The sequence below is a fragment of the Muscardinus avellanarius genome (assembly GCF_963383645.1).
Source record: "Muscardinus avellanarius genome assembly, chromosome: 14".
Lineage (NCBI taxonomy): Eukaryota > Metazoa > Chordata > Mammalia > Rodentia > Gliridae > Muscardinus > Muscardinus avellanarius.
In genome coordinates, this window is record NC_137800.1 from 269,495 (window position 1) to 289,090 (window position 19,596).

At 46.0% G+C, this 19,596-nt stretch overlaps 1 protein-coding gene across 1 annotated transcript in view; it reads right to left on the minus strand.

The window, feature by feature from the left end:
• The window catches only part of ERICH1 (glutamate rich 1), a gene marked incomplete at both ends in the record, with an annotated part of 43,080 nt that extends 23,953 nt beyond the window's left edge, over positions 1-19,127 (minus strand). Inside the window, 3 exons of the mRNA XM_080710902.1 lie at positions 16,330-16,464; positions 18,557-18,673; positions 19,121-19,127. Coding sequence (XP_080567028.1) covers positions 16,330-16,464; positions 18,557-18,673; positions 19,121-19,127 — 259 coding nt within the window. The remainder of the gene's footprint in view (positions 1-16,329; positions 16,465-18,556; positions 18,674-19,120) is intronic.
• Between the last annotated feature and the right edge of the window lie 469 nt (positions 19,128-19,596).

Here is a 19,596-nt window from a genome sequence, read left to right on the forward strand (position 1 = left end):
AGTTAGTTTCCAACAGGCTGAAACTACACATATTCAGGGAATGTGTTCATTTGTTCTATTTATATATTTGTATTGAAAACTGACTAACAGGCACTTAGTGGTGAGGTGGCCAGACAGTGCTGCACCCACAAAAGCACGCTGGTAGGTGTCCGCAAAATATGTGCACTAAGATTCTTTAATTTTCTTGACACTTCCTACAGTGTGACCAACAAAATGATGGGAACCGTATAAGCAATGAGTGACTTGAGCGACAGCAACTTATATAAGACTGTTGGAACCACGAAGCAAGTCATTAAAATTAGACGAAGGCAATTTTTTTAAAAATCTAAGAAACAGCTGGGCGTGGTGGCACACACTTGTATGTAATCCCAGCACTTGGAGGCTGAGACTGAAGGATCGCACAGGTTCAAAGCCAGCCTCAGTCACTTAGTGAGGCTCTCAGCAACTTTGTGAGACCCTGTTTCCAAATAAAGTATAAGATAGGTCTGGGAGTATAGCCCGGAGGTAGAAAGCCCCTGGGTTCCATCCTCAGTACTGCAAAAAAAAAAAAAAAAAAAGAGTGAAGGTATAGCTTAGAGGTAGAATGCCCCTGAGCTCCATCTCCAGCACTGGAAAAAAATAAATAAGAAACAGGACAGTAATTAAAACAGAGAAAAGATATATTAAAATTATTCAATAACTATTATGCCACAAATGGTTGGAATACAGTAAACATACCCTTGAAAAAGGAAAAAGGGAAAATATTTAAAGAGAACTGCTCTTAACAAGGGCTCTAAACTGGGAGTGGTGACACATGCCTGTAATCCCAGTATTTGGGAGGCTGAGACAGGAGGATCACAGGTTCGTGGCCAGCCTCAGCAACTTAGTGAGGCCCTCTGTAACTTAGCTCACCCTGTTTCAAAATAGAGCTCGGGGTATAGCTCAGAGGTAGAATGCCCCTGGGTCCAATCCCCAGTACACAAAACAACCAACCAACCAACCAACAAAACAGCTCTGAGTCACTCAGCTGAGCAACAGGAGCCTTATGCACGGCACCAGGCTGAAAATCCAGTCCTGAGCTCACTACCCAGAACCACCCAGGCCTCACCTCTCCTCCCCAAAGGCACTAATGAAAGACAGGGGCATGATGTTCAATTTAATATCCCTCAGCATGGGTCATAGGCCACCAAGAATCTTAACTGAGGCATAAATACCCCTGGCAAAAATGAGAGAGTGAGATTAAAAGGATAAAAAAAATCTCAGAACTGAAACAAAACGAGTCTGGCCCACAGAAACACCTCCAGAGCCAACTAGTAAGGGCAAAACTGACTTGCTATGCTGGATCCTGCCCAACCTGGGAGCACAGCACGTAACAGTAACCCCGCCTTGGAGCCCCGGAGGTCAAATGGCCACAGCCCTGGTGACTGGAGGTCAGGGCCACGCAGCCCTGAGGCCAGGCAGCCCTGGTGACCACAGCCCTGCAGCACAGGCATTAGTGGTGAGTACAGCCCTCAGGGACAGAGCCCTCAGGCACTGTGCTTTCAACACTGAGGAACGATCCCAAGATTTTCTTTGTTCAAACTCTATTTATTTATTTATTTATTTATTTATTTATTTATTTATTTTTTGCGGGTCTGGGGATGGACCCCAGGGGCATTCGACCTCCAAGCTACACCCTGCCCTATTTTTTTCTTTATTTTAAAACCAGGTCTCACTGAGTTGCAGAAGGCCTCACTAAGTAGCTGAGGCTGTCTGCAAACCGCGATCCTCTGGTCTCAGCCTCCAGAACGCTGGGATTACAAGTGTGCACCACCACACCTGGCTAAACTCATTTTTTTAAAAATAAAGAAATGACTGGCTTTTACACTGAGGATCAGCAGCTGGGTATATCCTAGTATGCTCCTAACATTAGCTGTTAGACTACCAAACTGCACTTTTTATCTTATTCTTAGGAATAGACATAACAACTAATTAATGTGAAGTAATGGCCATTGTACAATCCCTTTCAATACTTTTTTTTTTTTTTTTTTTTGGGTGCTGGGGATGGAACCCAAGGGCATTCTTCCTCCGAGCTACACTTCCTGCCCTATTTTTTATTCTTTATTTTGAAACAGGATCTCCCTAAGTTGCAGAGGGCTTCACTAAGTAGCTGAGGCTGTCTGCAAACCGCGATCCTCTGGTCTCAGACTCCTGAATGCTGGGATTACAAGTGTGTACCACCGTGCTCGGCTCAATACTTTGTACTTATACCTTGACTCTCTTCTGATTATTTATATGATGTCTGAAGCTGGTTATTGCAGGAAAATTAACTGTTCCAAATTTATGACTATCTTCTCATATCAGAATGGGGGCCAAGTGCTTAGAAATAATTTCTTTACAAAAAAGTGGTGTATTTGTTACCTAAGTATAACATCTTTAGGTTATCTAGTTTGAAGAATTTCTAGTTAATTTAGACAGGAGACATCATTCAATATTTTTTTTTTGAAAACCAATATTTTATGTTAATGGTATATGACACCTGGGCAATAAAATCAATATGAAAATCCATTTATTTTTTCATTCATGTTAAATATCAACATTTCCAGTAAGACTGTGGACCCTGTCTCTTAGGCAATGACTACACATACATGAACACTATTTCTTTCCTTTTTTTTTTTTTTTTAGTACTGGGGATTGAACCCGGGGCATTCTACCTCTGAGCTACATCCCCAGCTCTATTTTTTATTCTTTATTTTGAAACAGGGTCTTTGCAGAGAATCTAAGTAGCTCTAGCTGCTGCAAACCTGTGATTCTCCTGTTTCAGCTGGATTCAAGTGCTGGGATTACAAGCATGCACCACCATGCCCAGCTCCATGAACACTATTTTTAAAAATGAAAAGAAGCCGGGGGTGGTGGCGCAGGCTTGTAATTCCCACGCTTGAGAGGCAGAGACAGGAGGATCGCTCAGGTTCGAAGCTGTGCTGGTTTAAGAGACCCTGTTTCAAAAAAATAAAAATAAAAAAATACAAATGAAAAGAATATAACTGTTTTGCCTGGTTACTTGCAGAATAAACTTCGAATGGTTTATAAAGACATGGAGACATGGCAAGTTTGACCCTTTATTACCTTTTTTTTCACCCCAAATAAACTAGATCTTTCACAATTATTTGCTTTCTCTGCCTAAAACCAAATCATCCTTCTTACTTACTAGCCAATATTTTCCTATTGGGCACCAGATCAAAGTTCAAGTCCTTTACACCCCCCAATCCTCTGCGTTCCTCAGCATATGTATCATGGCACTGATTACAGTTGAAACTTAGTGGTGGAATCTGTCTTCTTCTACATACTGACTGATCAGAGCTCCATGAATGAGTCTTATTATAGGCAATTTTGTATTCCCAACTTCTGGCATATAAGGGTCTCAATAAACACCTCGGATGTAGATCCAACAGAAATAAAGAGACTGCAATCAGAGGACTCTGAAAGTCAAAAGCAAAAGCTGCTTGTTTATCTTTTCCACAAATATGAGCCAACTGTCTTTTGGAGCACAAAGTAGTAGCTACATGTGATCTATTTAAAATCATCAGTTATCCTGCAGCATTCCCGTCCCCTGACTCTTGGCTTCTCTGGGAACCCAGGAGCCCTGGACCACGGTAGGCAAGAGCCACCTGGTGGAAGTGGAGTGTACGGCCATGTGAACATGGTCAGTCAACTGGAGGTAAATAAAGGGACTTACCGCCGTTGCTAACGCAGTGCAGACTGCTAGATCACAATGACTAATTTTATGAACAGTGGTGTTTCTTGTTTAGGCTGTGATTACCTGGAGATTAAGAAATGACCAAATTTGTGAGCATACTGGAATTTACATTCAAAACTCACAGGGCACAGCAGTCTCATCCTCCTACCATACCCCATATCTATACTGTGTCCATGTGGACTGTAACAACCATACACAATTTCCCCATGTCTGAAATTTTTTTCTTCCATATCTCATGTATAATTTTTAAGAATAAAGTAGAGATAGAGGAAAAGAACATTTGGTACAATTTTCATGGGAAACTATGCATAACCGGTAACCAAATTTGAATCTCTGTAACATGAGAAGGGGTGGGCTGGGGAGGACAACACAAGTCCCTCTGTTTCACAAAATGTGAAACTTGGGAATAGGCTGATCACCATTGTGAGGAAAACTACCCACAGCACAAGGTCAGATAGACTCCCTAACCACAAGACCACTTGTACTGTGTTTGGAACTTGATTTGTGCTGCGAGGCGGGCCTCCTGCAGTGAGTGCTTCCTTGACCCTAGCACCTGCTAGGAGATGGAGATGCACCTGGGGAAGAAGACCTTTCTGGTCCTACTCCACGAGGCTCACAGCTTCTCAGGGTCACCACCGTCTGACGGAAACTCTCCTTGCTTGGTTCTGCTCTGCCCCGCTTCCTGCTCCTTCTCCTCTCTCACTCTCATCTCTTGGAAACAGTCTTTGCTGAGGAAGTGCCTGGTTTGTTAGCATTGCCCTCGGCCAGTTCTGAGTGTGTGCCTCCCTGTGGAGCTGTATCACTGCTGGGTGGGTTGATAACCATGGAGGCGTTGAAGATCCCCTCCAGTGAAAGCCATCTTCATCAGTCCTCTTCACCCAGTATCACCTTACAGAACCTACATCCATCAAATCTTAAAACCAGGAGAATTTAGAAAACCTCCTAGCTCAACCCTCATTATACAGATTAGAAAAACAAGACCCAGACGGTAGATAGGTAAGAGATGGGAGAACACCCAGATTCCAGCACATTCTTCCACTTTACTCTGCTGCCTGCTGTGCTCAGCTACCTACCAGGCTGGCCTCTTTGCCTGAGGACTGTCTATTCACTCAATTACTAGCAGTTATGTGGCTGGACAGGAATGAGGCCACTCATTGGGAACACCTCTGGAACTGAGAAGTGTTATATGAACATCATTTTTGGATTTGGACCCTGTCTTAGTCAGCATTCTCACAGGTATAACCCAAAGACCTGACCATGCAACTTAGAGGAGGGAAGATTTATGTGCTTATGGGTTGGAGAGTTTCAGTTGAGTCCATGTGAGGCTGGGACTACAGATCTCAGGGCATGGCAGCCTGAGGCAAGTGAGGGTGAGCACAGGCTTCATTCTCACATCTTGGAGGCCAGAAGCAAGGGAAAGATCAGGAGGAGGAGGAGGGGCCACACACAAGCCCAAGGCCACACTCCCAGGACCATCTTCTCCAACCACACCCTACTGGCCAGGAACCACTGATTACAATGGATTTGTCCACTGCTGGGATTGCAACCCTCATGACTCAATCATATCAATTCCAAGCACCAATTTATGAGCTCTTCAGCCATTTTATATCTAACTATAATAGACTCATAACTTGAGTTTGGGGGTTTCTGAGTGGCACCACAGGAAGGCAAAAGGCCCTGAGGCTTCCAGCCTTATATTAATTCTTTCCTCAAGACTTCTGCTTTCCTCTCTGGACCACTTTAGCATCTTCTGACATCCCACGGTTCTTTGTCACTTTTAGGGTCGATACTGCAATCTTCTTTCCATACTACCTTTCTTTAGCTTTTGGCAACTTGCATATTATTTCTTAAATAATTCCTACTTTCATTCCTCAGTTATCTCATTCTGAAACTTCTACTAGTTGAATATATATTAACCAACATCTAATAAAAGTCTCCATAAATCTCTCTGTTATTGTAACACATTCACTGGAAGCTAAAAATGGTATAAAGATCTACCAAGATGAATATATTTATTTGATCCAAATATCTTCTGAATTTCTGGCAACAATGCTTTAGAAGAGATAAGTACGATTTAACAAAACAACTATGAGCAGAACAAATGTGTCCTTTTTTTCTCTCTCCTTTTCTCTTTCCCCTTACTTTCTTTACTAGGTAGGCTAAAAAACTGTAGATTTCACTGGTGAGTTATTTCAAAATTAACATCTGATGTTCTACACCTACAGTCTTTAATCCATCATCTAATTCTGTGCTAATTTGCTTCACTGAGATAGAGAAGAATCCAGGTACCAGATGTGAGAGCCAACAAGGTGCCAAAGACATAAGATATGACCATACTTTTTCTTTCACCTGTGTGTCTGCAGAGGTGAGTGATCTAAACAGGGATGTTTCCATTTGCAATCTCCTACATAGCCACCCTTGCCTAACCTGACAGCAAGGACAGGCTCTGACAGAGTTAAATACTCTGTCTCACTTCAATATGTCAGCCCAAGAATGAAAATGACTACCCTGCCACCTCCTGAGAAAGTATGAAATGGAGGGATGTGGGATGTCAGACCAGGGCTCTGCTGGACCTGGTAAAACTGTACCACGTCAAAGGAGCCGGGCTCGAGCACTGCAGGATGCTCTGAGCCATGGCTCGGGCTCTCTTCAGCAAAGACAAAGCACAGAGCAGTGGCCAAGACAGCACTAATAATAAGATCTGAAAACTATCTGTCTTAGAACAAAGGCCCGACTCTCAAAACACATTTGAAGAGTGGTGTCTAACTTTTACAGAATGTACATGTGAACTGCATGCTTAGCTCATGCTTCCCAAAGCCAGAAAGGTAATCCCTATTTCAACTGACATTTACTAGTGAAGTAGTAACCACAATAACTTCCATACAGATGACTTGGGTTCAACAACTTTGGCTTGGTCTGAGCACAAAGACCACATCTTGCAGAACATCCTGTGATTATGAACTGGGGGAGTCCTGACGCCTGCCTATTGGCCATCTCCACAACAATCACCCCACTTTGCTCACCACATATTGACTTGAAGGTCAGCTTCAGCAGGACCAGGCTTAGGCACGAGGACCGAGAAGCTGCTCACATCTGCACAAGCCCTGCGTCAAACCCAGATGACTGGCACCATAAGCATTGGGTGGGAAAATGGAGGGCTGAAGAGGAAAGCTACACAAATATGATGTGGGGAGGGGAGAAGGCAGACCCTCGTGTGCAGGGAGGCTGGGGAAAGAGGGCTGGGAAGGCTGAGCTTTCCACAGGGTGGATAGGCTAGGCCAGCCTCCTTGGATAGAGGCCAAGAGGCAGGAGGCATAGGTGGGTGGCAGCCACATGCTTCTGGTGGGCCAGAGATGGGTGGAGCAAGTCTGCCAGGGAGGCTGGAGAAGTGAGTCTTAGAGAGAGAAACTGAACCGGGCATGGTGGTGCACACCTGTGATGCTAATACTTGGGAAGTAGAGAGAGAAGGGTTACAGGTTCAAAGGCAGCCTCAACAACTTAGCATGGCTCTTACCAACTTGGTGAGATCCTGTTTTTAAATGAAAAAATAAAAAATACATTGTGAGAGTGCAGCTTGCATGTAGAATTCCCGTATGTGTAGCACCACACAGGGAGAGAGAGAGAGAGAGAGAGAGAGAGAGAGAGAGAGAGAGAGAGAGAAACTGTCCACTGAACTTGCACAACGGCAGGAGAGGCCAGCAGGCCTTTATTGAGCAGCGCAGAGCTAGTTCCTGAAGGGCTAATTTGGAAGTAACTGAGTGGCAGGAAGGAGGCCGGAGAGGTGGTGAGTTCACAGAAATGGCAGTGGAGGAAATCTGGAGGGACATGAGCAGAGGCAACAGGCCCTGCCATAGGCCAGGTGGCCCTGAGTGGGCTGGGCTGGGCCTTACAGGGAGGAGACCCAGCAAAGGTGGCCATACAGCAGGCGAGGGTAACAGGTGGTTCTGTCCTAGGGTCCTGACTCCTGTGGAACAGGACCCAACTCTTCCCTTTGCTGCATCCTGCTAGCTTGGCCTGATATATACTGGCTTTGCTAATGATGGGTCTGACCCCGAGGCCTCGCTACCCCCTGTCCAACCCCTCCAGCCAGTGTACCAGGCCTGCACTGCCTGGAACCCTCTGCCATACAGGGACACTGCCAGGGAGGCAAGACAACCAGAACCTCATGGCAAGATGTACTAGTTATGCATGGATGCTATTAGTAAATATTTAGGTATTAGCTATGCCTATTGTTGCAAACAAAAACAAAAGCAACCAACAAAGCAGGATGGAAGGCAGGCTGTGCAGCCCAGGAAAGAGAAAGCTGGGCTCAAGGGAGCTCAAGATACAGAGGGGCTTCCAGAGCCCTCCAGAGCCTTGCGATGCTCTCAGAAGCAGCAGAGGGAACCGGGAATGGCGACGCACAGCTTTTCCAATTCTCCAGAAGAAGGCTGTCATGGGGTGTGTACATCCTGGGGGTGGACAAAGGAGCCAGATCAAGGCGTGGTTCGAGCCTGGGTGTGAGACTTTGCACAGGTGCCAAGCACGCCCTCGGGCAGTGCTGGAGTGGCGCCGAGAGGCAGGCGTAGCCTGTGGGCACGGGGACGTGGGTGCTGAGGGCTGTGCCACTACACCAGCCACACAGGAAGCAAAGCACTCTGCTTCCCTCACCCAAGCATCCACCATGACAGGGAAGAAATGGAAGCCACCCGCTGAGGGCCTCAAGGGTGAGAGCGGGCCGTGCAGGCCAAGCAGCTCAGAGTTGTTCCATGGGGACTGGGTGACTTGGATCATCAGTCTTCTCATACTTTGGTGTACACAACATGCTCATAAAATCTGTTATAATAATGAAAGAGGCAGGCACCATCGTGAAATAAACAGATATTAATATTAGAAAATCTCGTACATCAATGTAAATAACAGCCGGGCGTGGTGGTGCACGCTTGTGATCCCCGCGCTTGGGAGGCTGAGACAGGAGGATCACACAGGTTCGAAGCCAGCCTCAGCTACTTAGTGAGACCCTGTTTCCAAATAAAGTATAAAATAGGTCTGGGAGTATAGCCCAGAGGTAGAAATCCCCTGGGTTCTACCCCCAGTACCACCCAAATAAAAATATAACAAAAATTTTAAAAATGTAAATAGCTATTTAAGATAATAATAACCAATCAACTTACCAATTGGGAACCTGGCTATTACTAAAATTAATGGGGCTTTTTTTGAAGAAAAACAAAAGCAAGAGAATAAGGAGTGGTTGGGGTCACTGGGTGCAGGTGGTACTGGGCCCGGCCTGTTCCTGCAAGAGACGGCTTGACTAGCAAGGTTCTGGCTGAGTGGCAGTGAACGCCCAGGAATGTGGTGCCTGTCCAATCAACTGGGCTGTGACGTTGCCTTCGAATGGATGGGCAGTTCCAGGGAGATCATCCAGCCCCGAATGCTGCTGAGAAACACTGGTCTGCCAAGAGCAAGATGCAAGGGTAAAGGAAATTAACTTACTGTAAAGCAGTTCTCTTTCTTAGACTCATGGGGAGAAATTAACCAATACTGTAGAAAATGCTGGATTTCGAGCCAGGTTGGCAGCGCATGCTTGTAATCCCATCACTTGGGAGGCTGAGACAGGAGGATCCCTAGTTTGAGGACAGTCTCAGTAATGTAGTGAGACTTTTAGTAACTTAGTGAGATGCTATCTCAAAAATAAATAAATAAATAAATAAAAAGAGCCGGGGGTATAGCTCAGATACCTGTGGGTCCAATCTCCAGTACAACAAAAGAAAAAAAAGTGAAATGGTGTATCTACATACACTGCAAAAGGAAAGCCTCCAGCAACCTCTGAGAGCTCAGTGCGGCCAAAAAGGCAGCACCTACCCGGCAGGAGACCCACGTGTTTGTGGAAAAGCCTGTCGGCCCGGGGACCTTTCACTTCCTGTCGGCCCGGGTGACCTTTCACTTCCTGGACTCCTCTATAATGCTTTGCCTTTCTTTGGTTAGAATTTTTGTGGTGAGGAAAATCAGGATACTTTTCCCTTTAGAAAAAAAAATTGGAGCATATAGAAAAGGAAGGGGCCCCTTTCCTAAAAACTTGCTTGTTTTTAGTTAAAAAGGAGATGGAGACACAAGCACACTGTGCTTCTCATTTCTGTGTGTTTGAAATGGGGTTCCCAGACCTGACCTGGGCACCAGCAGGCAGGGCCAGCTCAGCTCTGGCCGCTCTCGGGCAGCCCCACCAGCGTGCTCAGTCGTCTCTTCCAGATGACACACGTGTGTCGCAAGAGGACACAGACCTGGGGGGCAGGGAGGGCAGAGGGAGGCGTGGCTAATGAGAGAGCCTGCTTTCACTGGAGGAGGAGATGAGGTAGACACAGCAGGGTCCTGACACTGCACTGAAAGGCGGGTGAGCGCCAGCTCTGGAGGCTCAATAACACACACAGGCCTCAGGCGGCACGCCTGCCGAGGAGGGCTGAGAGCTGGGGGTGAGACTAGAGGCCATGGTTACAATTCTGTTTCTAAGGAGACGAAAGGGGCACCAAGGCTTGTTGCTATCTGTTGAAAGCTGAATTCTTGATTCAGCTACTCATGTGTGTTTAGCGACATGGGGCAGAGAAAGCAGCATGAGGAACAGTAATTGAGCCATAGATACGAAGGGAAAAGACGCGTTTAGCACAGAAGTAATGAGACACGGGTCGACCTAACACAGAGCGCCCTTCGCGGAGAGGTGATAGAGCGGCAGAGGCCCTCGAGTCTGCGCCTCCACTGCGGGACCTTCAAAGCCGCGCTGCCCTTCCTCTGTCCCTCCCGGGCTCTTTGTTTGCTCCCCGAGAGTGACATCTGAACACAAATCTGGTCCTGCCACCTCCTAGAACCATGGTGAGGTGGGTCCACCCAGCAGGACAAATCCAGGCCTCACTGCCCAGAGCCCAGGAAACTTTGCCTGCCATGGCCCACTACCCGTCCCCAGCGTCGGCTCAGGCTCCACGGTGAAGAATGTGCTGCTTGCCACTCTCCAACGCATTTTCTTGATATCTTTGTTGGTGGGTCCCCCGGGTGTCTACTTTCACTGGCGGCTGACTTGCTGAGATCCACGGCCCTTGCCCTGCCTTCCTCAGCACCCACAGGCAGGGCTCCTGGTCTCCTTCCTTTTCTCCTTCAGCACTACTTTTTAAAGTGTTTTGTTGGTGCACATGTATGTGACGATGAGATCCCACCACACACGCACACTACATGTACATTGCTGGGTCTGCTTCCTTTGTCAGCATCTCCCCTTTAGCTGCTCACCAGCCTCTGCCCTGAAGGCTTGCAGGCACATGGCCGCAGCCAGGATGAGCTCTTGCATGCAAGGGTCCTGCTTGCTGTCTGCTTATCAACAGGGCCTAACACAAACACCTGAAAGGCAGGTTGGCGAGCCTGATTACTATGTTTCCTTCATGTAGCTCAGGAAACTCAATATTTTTAGGACTTAATCTACAAAAGAACAAGTTATGCAACTGAGAGGGGTGCCAAGGTAGCTACCAGAAAGTAGGGGTCAACACAAACAACTGGAATAAACTGAGACGACCAAAGTGGTAAGCCGAGCTCCCACGGTCGAAGCATTGAGGGTGCGGCACCAGCTCTGCCCTAGTAAGCAGCAGCATACCAGTTCAGAGATTCCAAACCTTCTAGCTCTCAACTCCTGTGGGAAGATTGCACCTGGGCTTGTATGTAAGCACTAGAGACCACATAGTGCCTGAGGAAGAAGATTTTAATAGTTTAACAAGAATAAGCACAAGAGAAGAAAAGAAAGACAAGAAACATTAAAACACTCTCCATGTCCTTAATCTGCAAGTAAAAGACGAATGTAAAAAGGGAAGCTCCGAGCCAGTTTTTATGGCGAGGTGCACCAATGTAAACTGTATAGCCATGGCTTTCCCTTGGTCTGCCTTGACTGAAGGAAGCACTTCCCAAACCCCAAGGGACTGAATGATTTGTGTTTTCCTTGAACTGGATCTCAAATATTGGTAGCCCCTCTCTTATCATGACCCCAGGTGCTGGACTTCAGACAGGAACTGGACAGCACACCAACATGTGAGCTGCTGACTGGTATCCCACTGAGGAACCTGGGGAAAAGGCATGTTGGGAACACTGTATATTTTCTTCTAGACATTAAGTGGTTAGATCCCTGTCTTGCCCAGCTGCTCAGAGACAAGTTTCGGACTCATGAAGGATGTGGCACTTTCTACTACACATCACCTGGATTCCCAGAATTCTGTGATGGTGCCTATGATCCAGTGTATTCAGAGGAAAACGTTACCTATGATCCCTCCAGCCCCAGAGGAACTAATATCACTGCAATAGCTCATGGAACTTCATGTTGGGCAGCACCCTAGGGGTGTGCCAAGACAGTCGGCAAAGCAGTGTCTCTGCCAAGGGAACGAGGTAACAGGCTGAAGGAGAGTGAGAGCATCCCACAGACACCTGCTCAGAAGGAAGGCTTTCTTCTGGAATAATTTACGGAGGGGCTGACCTACGGGTGACAGGCCAAAGGTTAACTGGCTTCTGGCGAACACAAGAAGAGAAGTGGTCCCCGTGGAAGAAGGACCATTTTACTGAGTGCTCTGTCATGACTTACCCTATAGCCCAGGTGGGGACAGGTCTAGAACAAACCCCAGCTCCTGCATTTTAGGGTTGGAATTCAGGTTTAACAATACCATTTTCTTTTCCTACAACTCTTCCCACTTGTTCCTAACAAACTGCAGCTTAATAAGAGAATTCAGTCTGTGTTTGTTACATCCAGAGATTCCAAAGAAAGAAAGTCAGGGTGCAGACGGGAAAGAGGGCTGATACCTGGGCCTTGGTCCTGGCTTCTGGACCCAGCCCTGCCCTGGGACAAACCCAGTGATACAGTTGATAAACACTGAATTCTGACTTCACAAGGCACTGGGCCAGGGGCCAGGGCCAGTGAAACAGGCAGGATCCCAGCCTAAAAAAGCTCAGGACAGAGCGGAAGAGGCGCTTACAACTGGTGCTATGGGCTTCACAGAGGGCTTCCTAGAGGTGACAGAGGGGCTGAATCTGGAACCACGAGCACCACGAGGGGCCAGGCATAGGTGTCAAAGCCAGGTCTAACACTGGACCTGGATTGTTGGGTCGAGGGCTGTCAGAGCTGCCGATGGGACTAGTACTTACAGAACTGGGCTGGTGCAGCTCCGAGTGCACATGTGGAGCAGGTGGCGGGAGGACTGGTGGAGGGTGGCAGCGAGAGCTGGCCTTGCCCCCCACGGTCGTCTAGAAGTGACTGTCCAGATGATGAGTTGGTCTTGGCAATTCAGAGTCACATCAATGATTAGAAATGCTTCTTTGAAAAGTAGGGACAATTCAGCCTTTTCTTCCTTTCTGGCTTTAGTCCTCATGTTCTTCTTGCTTAAATTGCAACTGAACAAACTCAGAAACTCTTCCTTCTTTCTCCTTGGCGACTGTCTTTCCCACACAACCCTTGGCGGCAGTCAGGGAGAGGTGGGCATCCGAGGCTCCGCCTCTTATCCTGGGCCCACAGAGGGGCTCAAAGCCCCAGGACCCGAAAGGAGCAGGCGCTGGTGCGAGAGTCACGTGACCCCAGCCCTGCCTGATGGACCGGTTGAGGACTCTAATTTTCTTTCACTCTGAAGAACAGACGTCGGCAGCATGAGTAAACACTGGTGATTCATACCTTTTCTCCAATCTTATCATTTCAAAGTCTTTCATTCCTTATCATTTCAAACATCCTTAACCCACTTCATGGGGTTTACAATGAAAACCATTTAAATAAATACTAAAAAAAAAATCAAAACATTTGAAGATGAATTATGAGCTCAAAACTAAAAGACATCAACTTCCTGGCCCAAATTTCATTAATAAGTTGTTCAAAGCTATTCTGAAAAACTGGGTTAACATTTTCAGTTCACATTCACTTATTAAATGAACCAACAGGACCTCTTCTAGGCACACTTGCACACAGCAGACAGCAGCTACCCATGCTCCAAAAGATCCTTTGCCCTTAGTGGCAAGTGGGAAGGACAGACACAGAGGTAGATTTGGGTCAAGGAGGTTCAGGATGTCCCTCCTCAGGGAGCCAACTGACAGGTATCAGGCCTGTCACCAAGCCTCCGCTCCCTGGCAGTGCCCCTCACCTGTAAACTCATGTTTACAGCTCCCACGGATCAAGATGCAGAGGGGAAATATCTTGCCTAACAAAGAACCCATGAAAACATACTTGTAAAAATGTTGTATTAGAAGTTATAATAACATTGCTATTGAAGTGTTCAGTTGCCACTGTGCCTTAAATGGAGTGAATCCTAATTGCTGATTCCTCTTCTCCTTTCTAGAGACTCAGGCTTGCCTCTCACCAACCCAAACTGTTCCCAGAAAGTGCCCGGAGGAGGTGGCAACAGGCTGTGGGCTTAGGAAGAGTACAATTGCCGAGGAGTCCAGGACCTTAGTCATCAAGAAACAGCTTTTGGAAGGGGATTATTTGTCCAAGTGGCACGAATGTCTTACCATTTCCCTTAAGAAACTAGCCTTAGCTTAGTCCCAACAGCCAGCTTGGGAATGCGATTAACTCACAGCCCAGTGGGGCTCTCTCAGCTTGGACCCCTCACACAGGCTGCCCTCAGCGACGGCAGCAACAGAGTCACTGGCATTCGATGGCCCACGAGTGAGTGCCAACTGTGTGCAATGGCACATGGGTAAGCCAACTGTACACAAGAGGGCGTGAGTGAGTGCCAACTGTGTACAATACAGCTCACGGGTAAGTCAACTGCAGGCACCAGGGCATGAGTGAGAGTCAGCTGTGTACAATTGGCACACAGGTAAGTAATTTGCATGGAACAAGGTCTGAGTGAGAGCCAGCTGTGTACAACATTGGATGAAAGTTAACATATACGCACTAACTGTATACCAAAGCACATGAGTTAGAGCCAACTGTGTACAACATGTGAACAAACGTTAAAAATATGCAGTGGCATATAAGTGAGCACTCACTGTATAAGACAGCACACGGATGAAAGCCAACTGGGCCCAACAGTACCTGAGAGCTAACTGCATACAGCAACAGAGGAGCCAACCCAACACATGACTAGGGTATGAACTAACTGCATACAAGGGCATGTAATGAATTAGCAGCACACAAAAGTGTGTGAGTGAGAACCAACTGTATATAGCACCATATTAACGAGCCCAACATGTTTTTTTGCTTAATAATTAAGTATACCATAGAAAATATTTACCAAAGTAATCTATCTCCATAGGAACACAGTTAGACTTTCTAGCCAAAGAATCTGTTTATCTAATAATTGCATTTCAAAGACTTTCGACAGGGCTTAAAAAGATAAATGCATTATTCCTTAGTTATCCTGTTTTGGTTTTATGGTCTCTGAACCTTTAATTAGGAAGTCAGAAAGATCAATGTACTAGAAAACCACATTTTCATGATACTCAAATTAATTAAGGTTTACAGTATAGAATTTCTTAGTTTGTATTTGCTAAAAATCATCCAGGGAAAATTTTCATTTGTAGACTCTAAATTCCTCTTAAGGAAGTTTTAAATTGGTTGACTTTAAGAGAAAACAATCATTTTATTTTATTTTATTTTTTGTGTTACTGGGGATGGAACCCTTCTACCTCTAGGCTACACTCCCAGACCAATTTTTATATCTATTTGGAAACAGGGTATCTTAAGCCAGAGAGGCTGGCTTCGAGCCTGCACAATCCTCCTGTCTCCTGTCTTTACTTTTAAAGAAAAAATTTAATGGACATCAACAATGAACTGTATCTGGGATCTTAGTTTCTCTTATTCCTAAGAAAGGCCATAGCCAATGCAATTATATCAACCTTCCCCCAAAGAAATACAAAATAAGCTAATTCCTTGATTATAAAACTTAAAACTTTTTTTTTTTTTTTTTTTTTTGGTGGTACTGGGGTTCCTGGAAGCCCTTCTACCTCTGGGCTACACTCCCAGACCTATTTTTATATTTTTATTTGGAGACAGGGTCTCTTAAGCCAGCGAGGCTGGCTCCAAACCAGTGCGATCCTCCTGTCTCCGCCTTCCAAGCGCGGGGATTACAAGCGTGCGCCACCACGCCGGGCTTTAAAACTTAAAACTTTTTGAAAACCAAGAAAAAGTTCGACTAAACCAAGATAAGTATTGTTAACAGTTTGATGTATTTAATTCCAGACTTCATGATAAAATATGATTATAATCATACTCCAACTTTAAGTTCCTCCATCCTAGTATTTTTCTGTTATTACAAGTTTGTTATAATCATTTTATTTTTATTTATTTATTTTTTTGGTGGGACTGGGGTTCCTGGAAACCCTTCTCCAGGCTATACTCCCAGACCTATTTTATACTTTTATTTGGAAGCAGGGTCTCTTAAGCCAGAGAGGCTGGCTTTGAACCTGCGCGATCCTCCTGTCTCTGCCTCCCAAGCGCAGGGATTACAAGTGTGCCCACCATGCCTGGCTGTTATAATCATTTTAATAGCTATATGGCATGCGATAGTGTACTATGTAGTTGGTGTTATGACCAACCCAAACTCTTCTAGTATAAACTTGTATTGTTACTGTATGATACTGGAAAATAAGGGTTTATCTGCAAAGTGCCCACCTTTCCTCTCACCCCAACTCCTCACCTCCTGCATCCTCACCATCTGAGGCCTTCTCAGAGTTCATACAGCTGCTGGGTTCTGGCAAGCAGGGGACATAGCCCTCAGGAGGCAGGCTCACAGTATAGAGTCGTCGCTCAGGCTGGGTCTTCCTGTCGCCATCTATAGGGAGAGGGGAGTAACATGTACTGACACAGAGTTGTGGAATGCACCCGGGCGTTTACTTGTCTGATCTCATGAGCACAGCTTCCCCAACATAGTTCGATGACAATAAGAAGTCAAATAGTCCAATAAAACCTAATCACTACCATAAATACTGACTTGAACAAGCCAAGTATTTTGCCAGAAAAATGAGTCAGCTATACATCTAGCCAGGAAAAAGGAACCATCTATGGTTATTTAAATTCGCACTGAGCTACTTACAATATAAACTTCTGGGTTTTCATAATATAAAATATAATTAATTCATGAATATGAAACAAAAATATAAGCAGTGCACACCACATACCCTACGTTATCAATCATGAACCTGTCAACATTTTGGTACATAGTCTTACCCAATTTATTCTCCCTACGTGCTAGTAACAAGTAGAAATATGCATCCACCAACAAAGACACACAGAGACATCCACACACACATGTGCACTCACACAGACACTCATGTACAGGCAAAAGAGAGAAACACACACATATACACGGTCCCCTCAGACACACTGACACCCCTCCTCCACAGACATAGATGTTGATGCACACACAGACACAAAGGCACAGATACATCTTTGTGGGATTATGCCGCATATAAATTATACTTGTTTGTTTGTTTGTTTGTTTGTTTGTTTGTTGTGGGTCTGGGGTTGGAACCCAGGGGCATTCGACCTCCAAGCTATACCCCCTGCCCTATTCTTTATTCTTTATTTTGAAACCGGGTCTCACTGAGTTGCAGAGGGCCTCACCAAGTAGCCGAGGCTGGCCACAAACTGTGATTCTCTGGTCCCAGCTTCCTGAGTGCTGGGATTACAAGCGTGCGCCACCACGCCCGGCTTAAATTATACTTTTATACAGTTATAAATTTTACATGTATATCATTTAAAATTGAATATAATAAAGGAATACATTATGCCATAACATTTAAAACTGTATGTTCTCTCAATGGCTGCCCAGTATTCCATGTTATCACATGTTATCTCTTAAATTCTACACATGGAGGCTGACTTCAATGGCTCTGTGCACAGCTGCTAGGACCACCCTTGCTTGATGCTCCTTGGCATGTCTGGCCAATTCACTCCTTCAGGTAAATTCCAGGAAATGAAATGGCTGGCTCGAGGATATTAACCTTTTGGTGACTTTTTATATAAGCCATCAATCCTCCCATACAACAACACTTGTAAGGGGGCTTTTTCCTTCTCTTCCATACTGTATAGGATCAATCTTCTTTTCACATTTTCATTAAAATATGGCAAAGTGACTGTCTTGCATGTGGCAAACATACAAGGGCATCCCAATTAGTCTTTCACAGAACTTTTACTTTAACGCCAACAATGACAAAGATTGAGCAAAATCACTAATGCACAGAATTGAAGATGTGGCTAAATGTGCAAACATTAAATGTAAAAATCTTGACACATTTCAAATCTCTTTCTCTGCCATCAGTGTATTTCCCTCTTGTGAAATAAGTTGCCTGAGCTCTAGTTCTCACGTTAACTTGATTCAACACAGTTGATTAATTACTACGTCATCCCTGCTGGATTCAAGAGCAGATGGAGACTCGCTTCTAAGTTTACCATATCTATCGGGGAACATCAACATTTGATCATTTTTCACAGAATATTCTTGGAAATTTTTAATTAGCTGAATCTTTCTTAATAAGAAAGTTAAACAGAACTTGGGAATGGCACTGTGCACTTAATCATTAGGACAAATATAGGCAGGATCGTGGAAGAGAAGATGCGAGGATCTGTGCAATGAAAATCCACGGCACACTGAAGAAAAGGAATCCAAATGCCACGTGCAGAGGGAAGAAGCCAACTCCGGCGTCGCAGCTGGGCGCGAAAGCTGCAGATGACGGGCAGCCTGGGCTGTCAGGGAAGGCTGGCAAATTATGGTAGGCGCCAGGTCTCACCTTGCTCTTCTATAAGTAAAGGTGGCCTGATCATCTACAGTAACAGCTGGTTCTAATTTCCTGTTCTTTTGAGTAAAACATGGTTTGTCGTGACATTTGCCTTCCCAAACATTAGCTGTTACCTTGCTTAGGCACAAGTGAGGAAGAGCGGGGTCCACTTGGCGAGGTGGCCACCAGGGTTTGGAGCCTCCACCCCCATCTTCACCAGGCAGGCAGGGCTGGGGACACCTGGGCCCCGCACTGGCAGGGCTCCTAGAGGAGTGAGACACAGAGGAGTGGTGGGAATCCACCCTGCTGATAAGAGTCACCAGCACCAAGACCCCGGGAAAGCACGGGCGAGCTGGCAGGCTGGAGGAGCAGGGCAGTGGTGCCTGTCAGCTTGGTCTAATCTTCAGACTCGCTTGGAACCATCCTACTGATCCTCCCCCTTCCACGACCTCCCCTTCTTTCTAGCTATGAGTTACTGTCTATGTCCAGAATACAGCCCCTTTCCCCTTCCATATGTCCATGTGGCAGGTCCCAGAGGCACTACCCTGGACATCACCTCCTCCCTCGCTCCCCAGTGGCAGATGGTCAAGATGCTCACGCCCACCACTTGTGCCCAGGTCAAGGGCAAGACAGGGCTCCTTGCTACCCTGCTCTCCATTCTCCATGATGGGTCGCATGCTGCTGACCCACCATGCCAGCTGTGACCCTCACCAGACATGGCCGCTTCCGACTTCCCCGGGCCAAGGCCAGCCCACCCTCCCTGAGACTACGCTCCAGACTCCCTCAGCTAAATCCAAACAGGGCACTCCCACCTCACCACAGCAGCTCCAAAGCTTCTGAAACACACACGACCACCCTGACTTCTTTATTATGTCGACAGTCAGCTGCATTACTGTCACTTTTACCCATTCCGGACCTCACTGCTTTTTCCAATTGCTCCTGCCTCCTGATCTAGGTCCCCTTTGGGTTTTGCTAAGACATACTGCATTATTCTTTGGTGAGGGCTATGGGTGCTACAATCTCTTAGCTTTGTAGATATGAAAATATCATTACTTAGTCCCTTTTAAAGGTTTTATCCCTCAGATACTTGATAGGCAGCATAACTGCACAGCGCAGGGCCACACACATGCCTGACAAGCCCCCTCCCTTTCTGCTCTGGCCACCTGGCTCCCTTCTTCTTTAGTGAA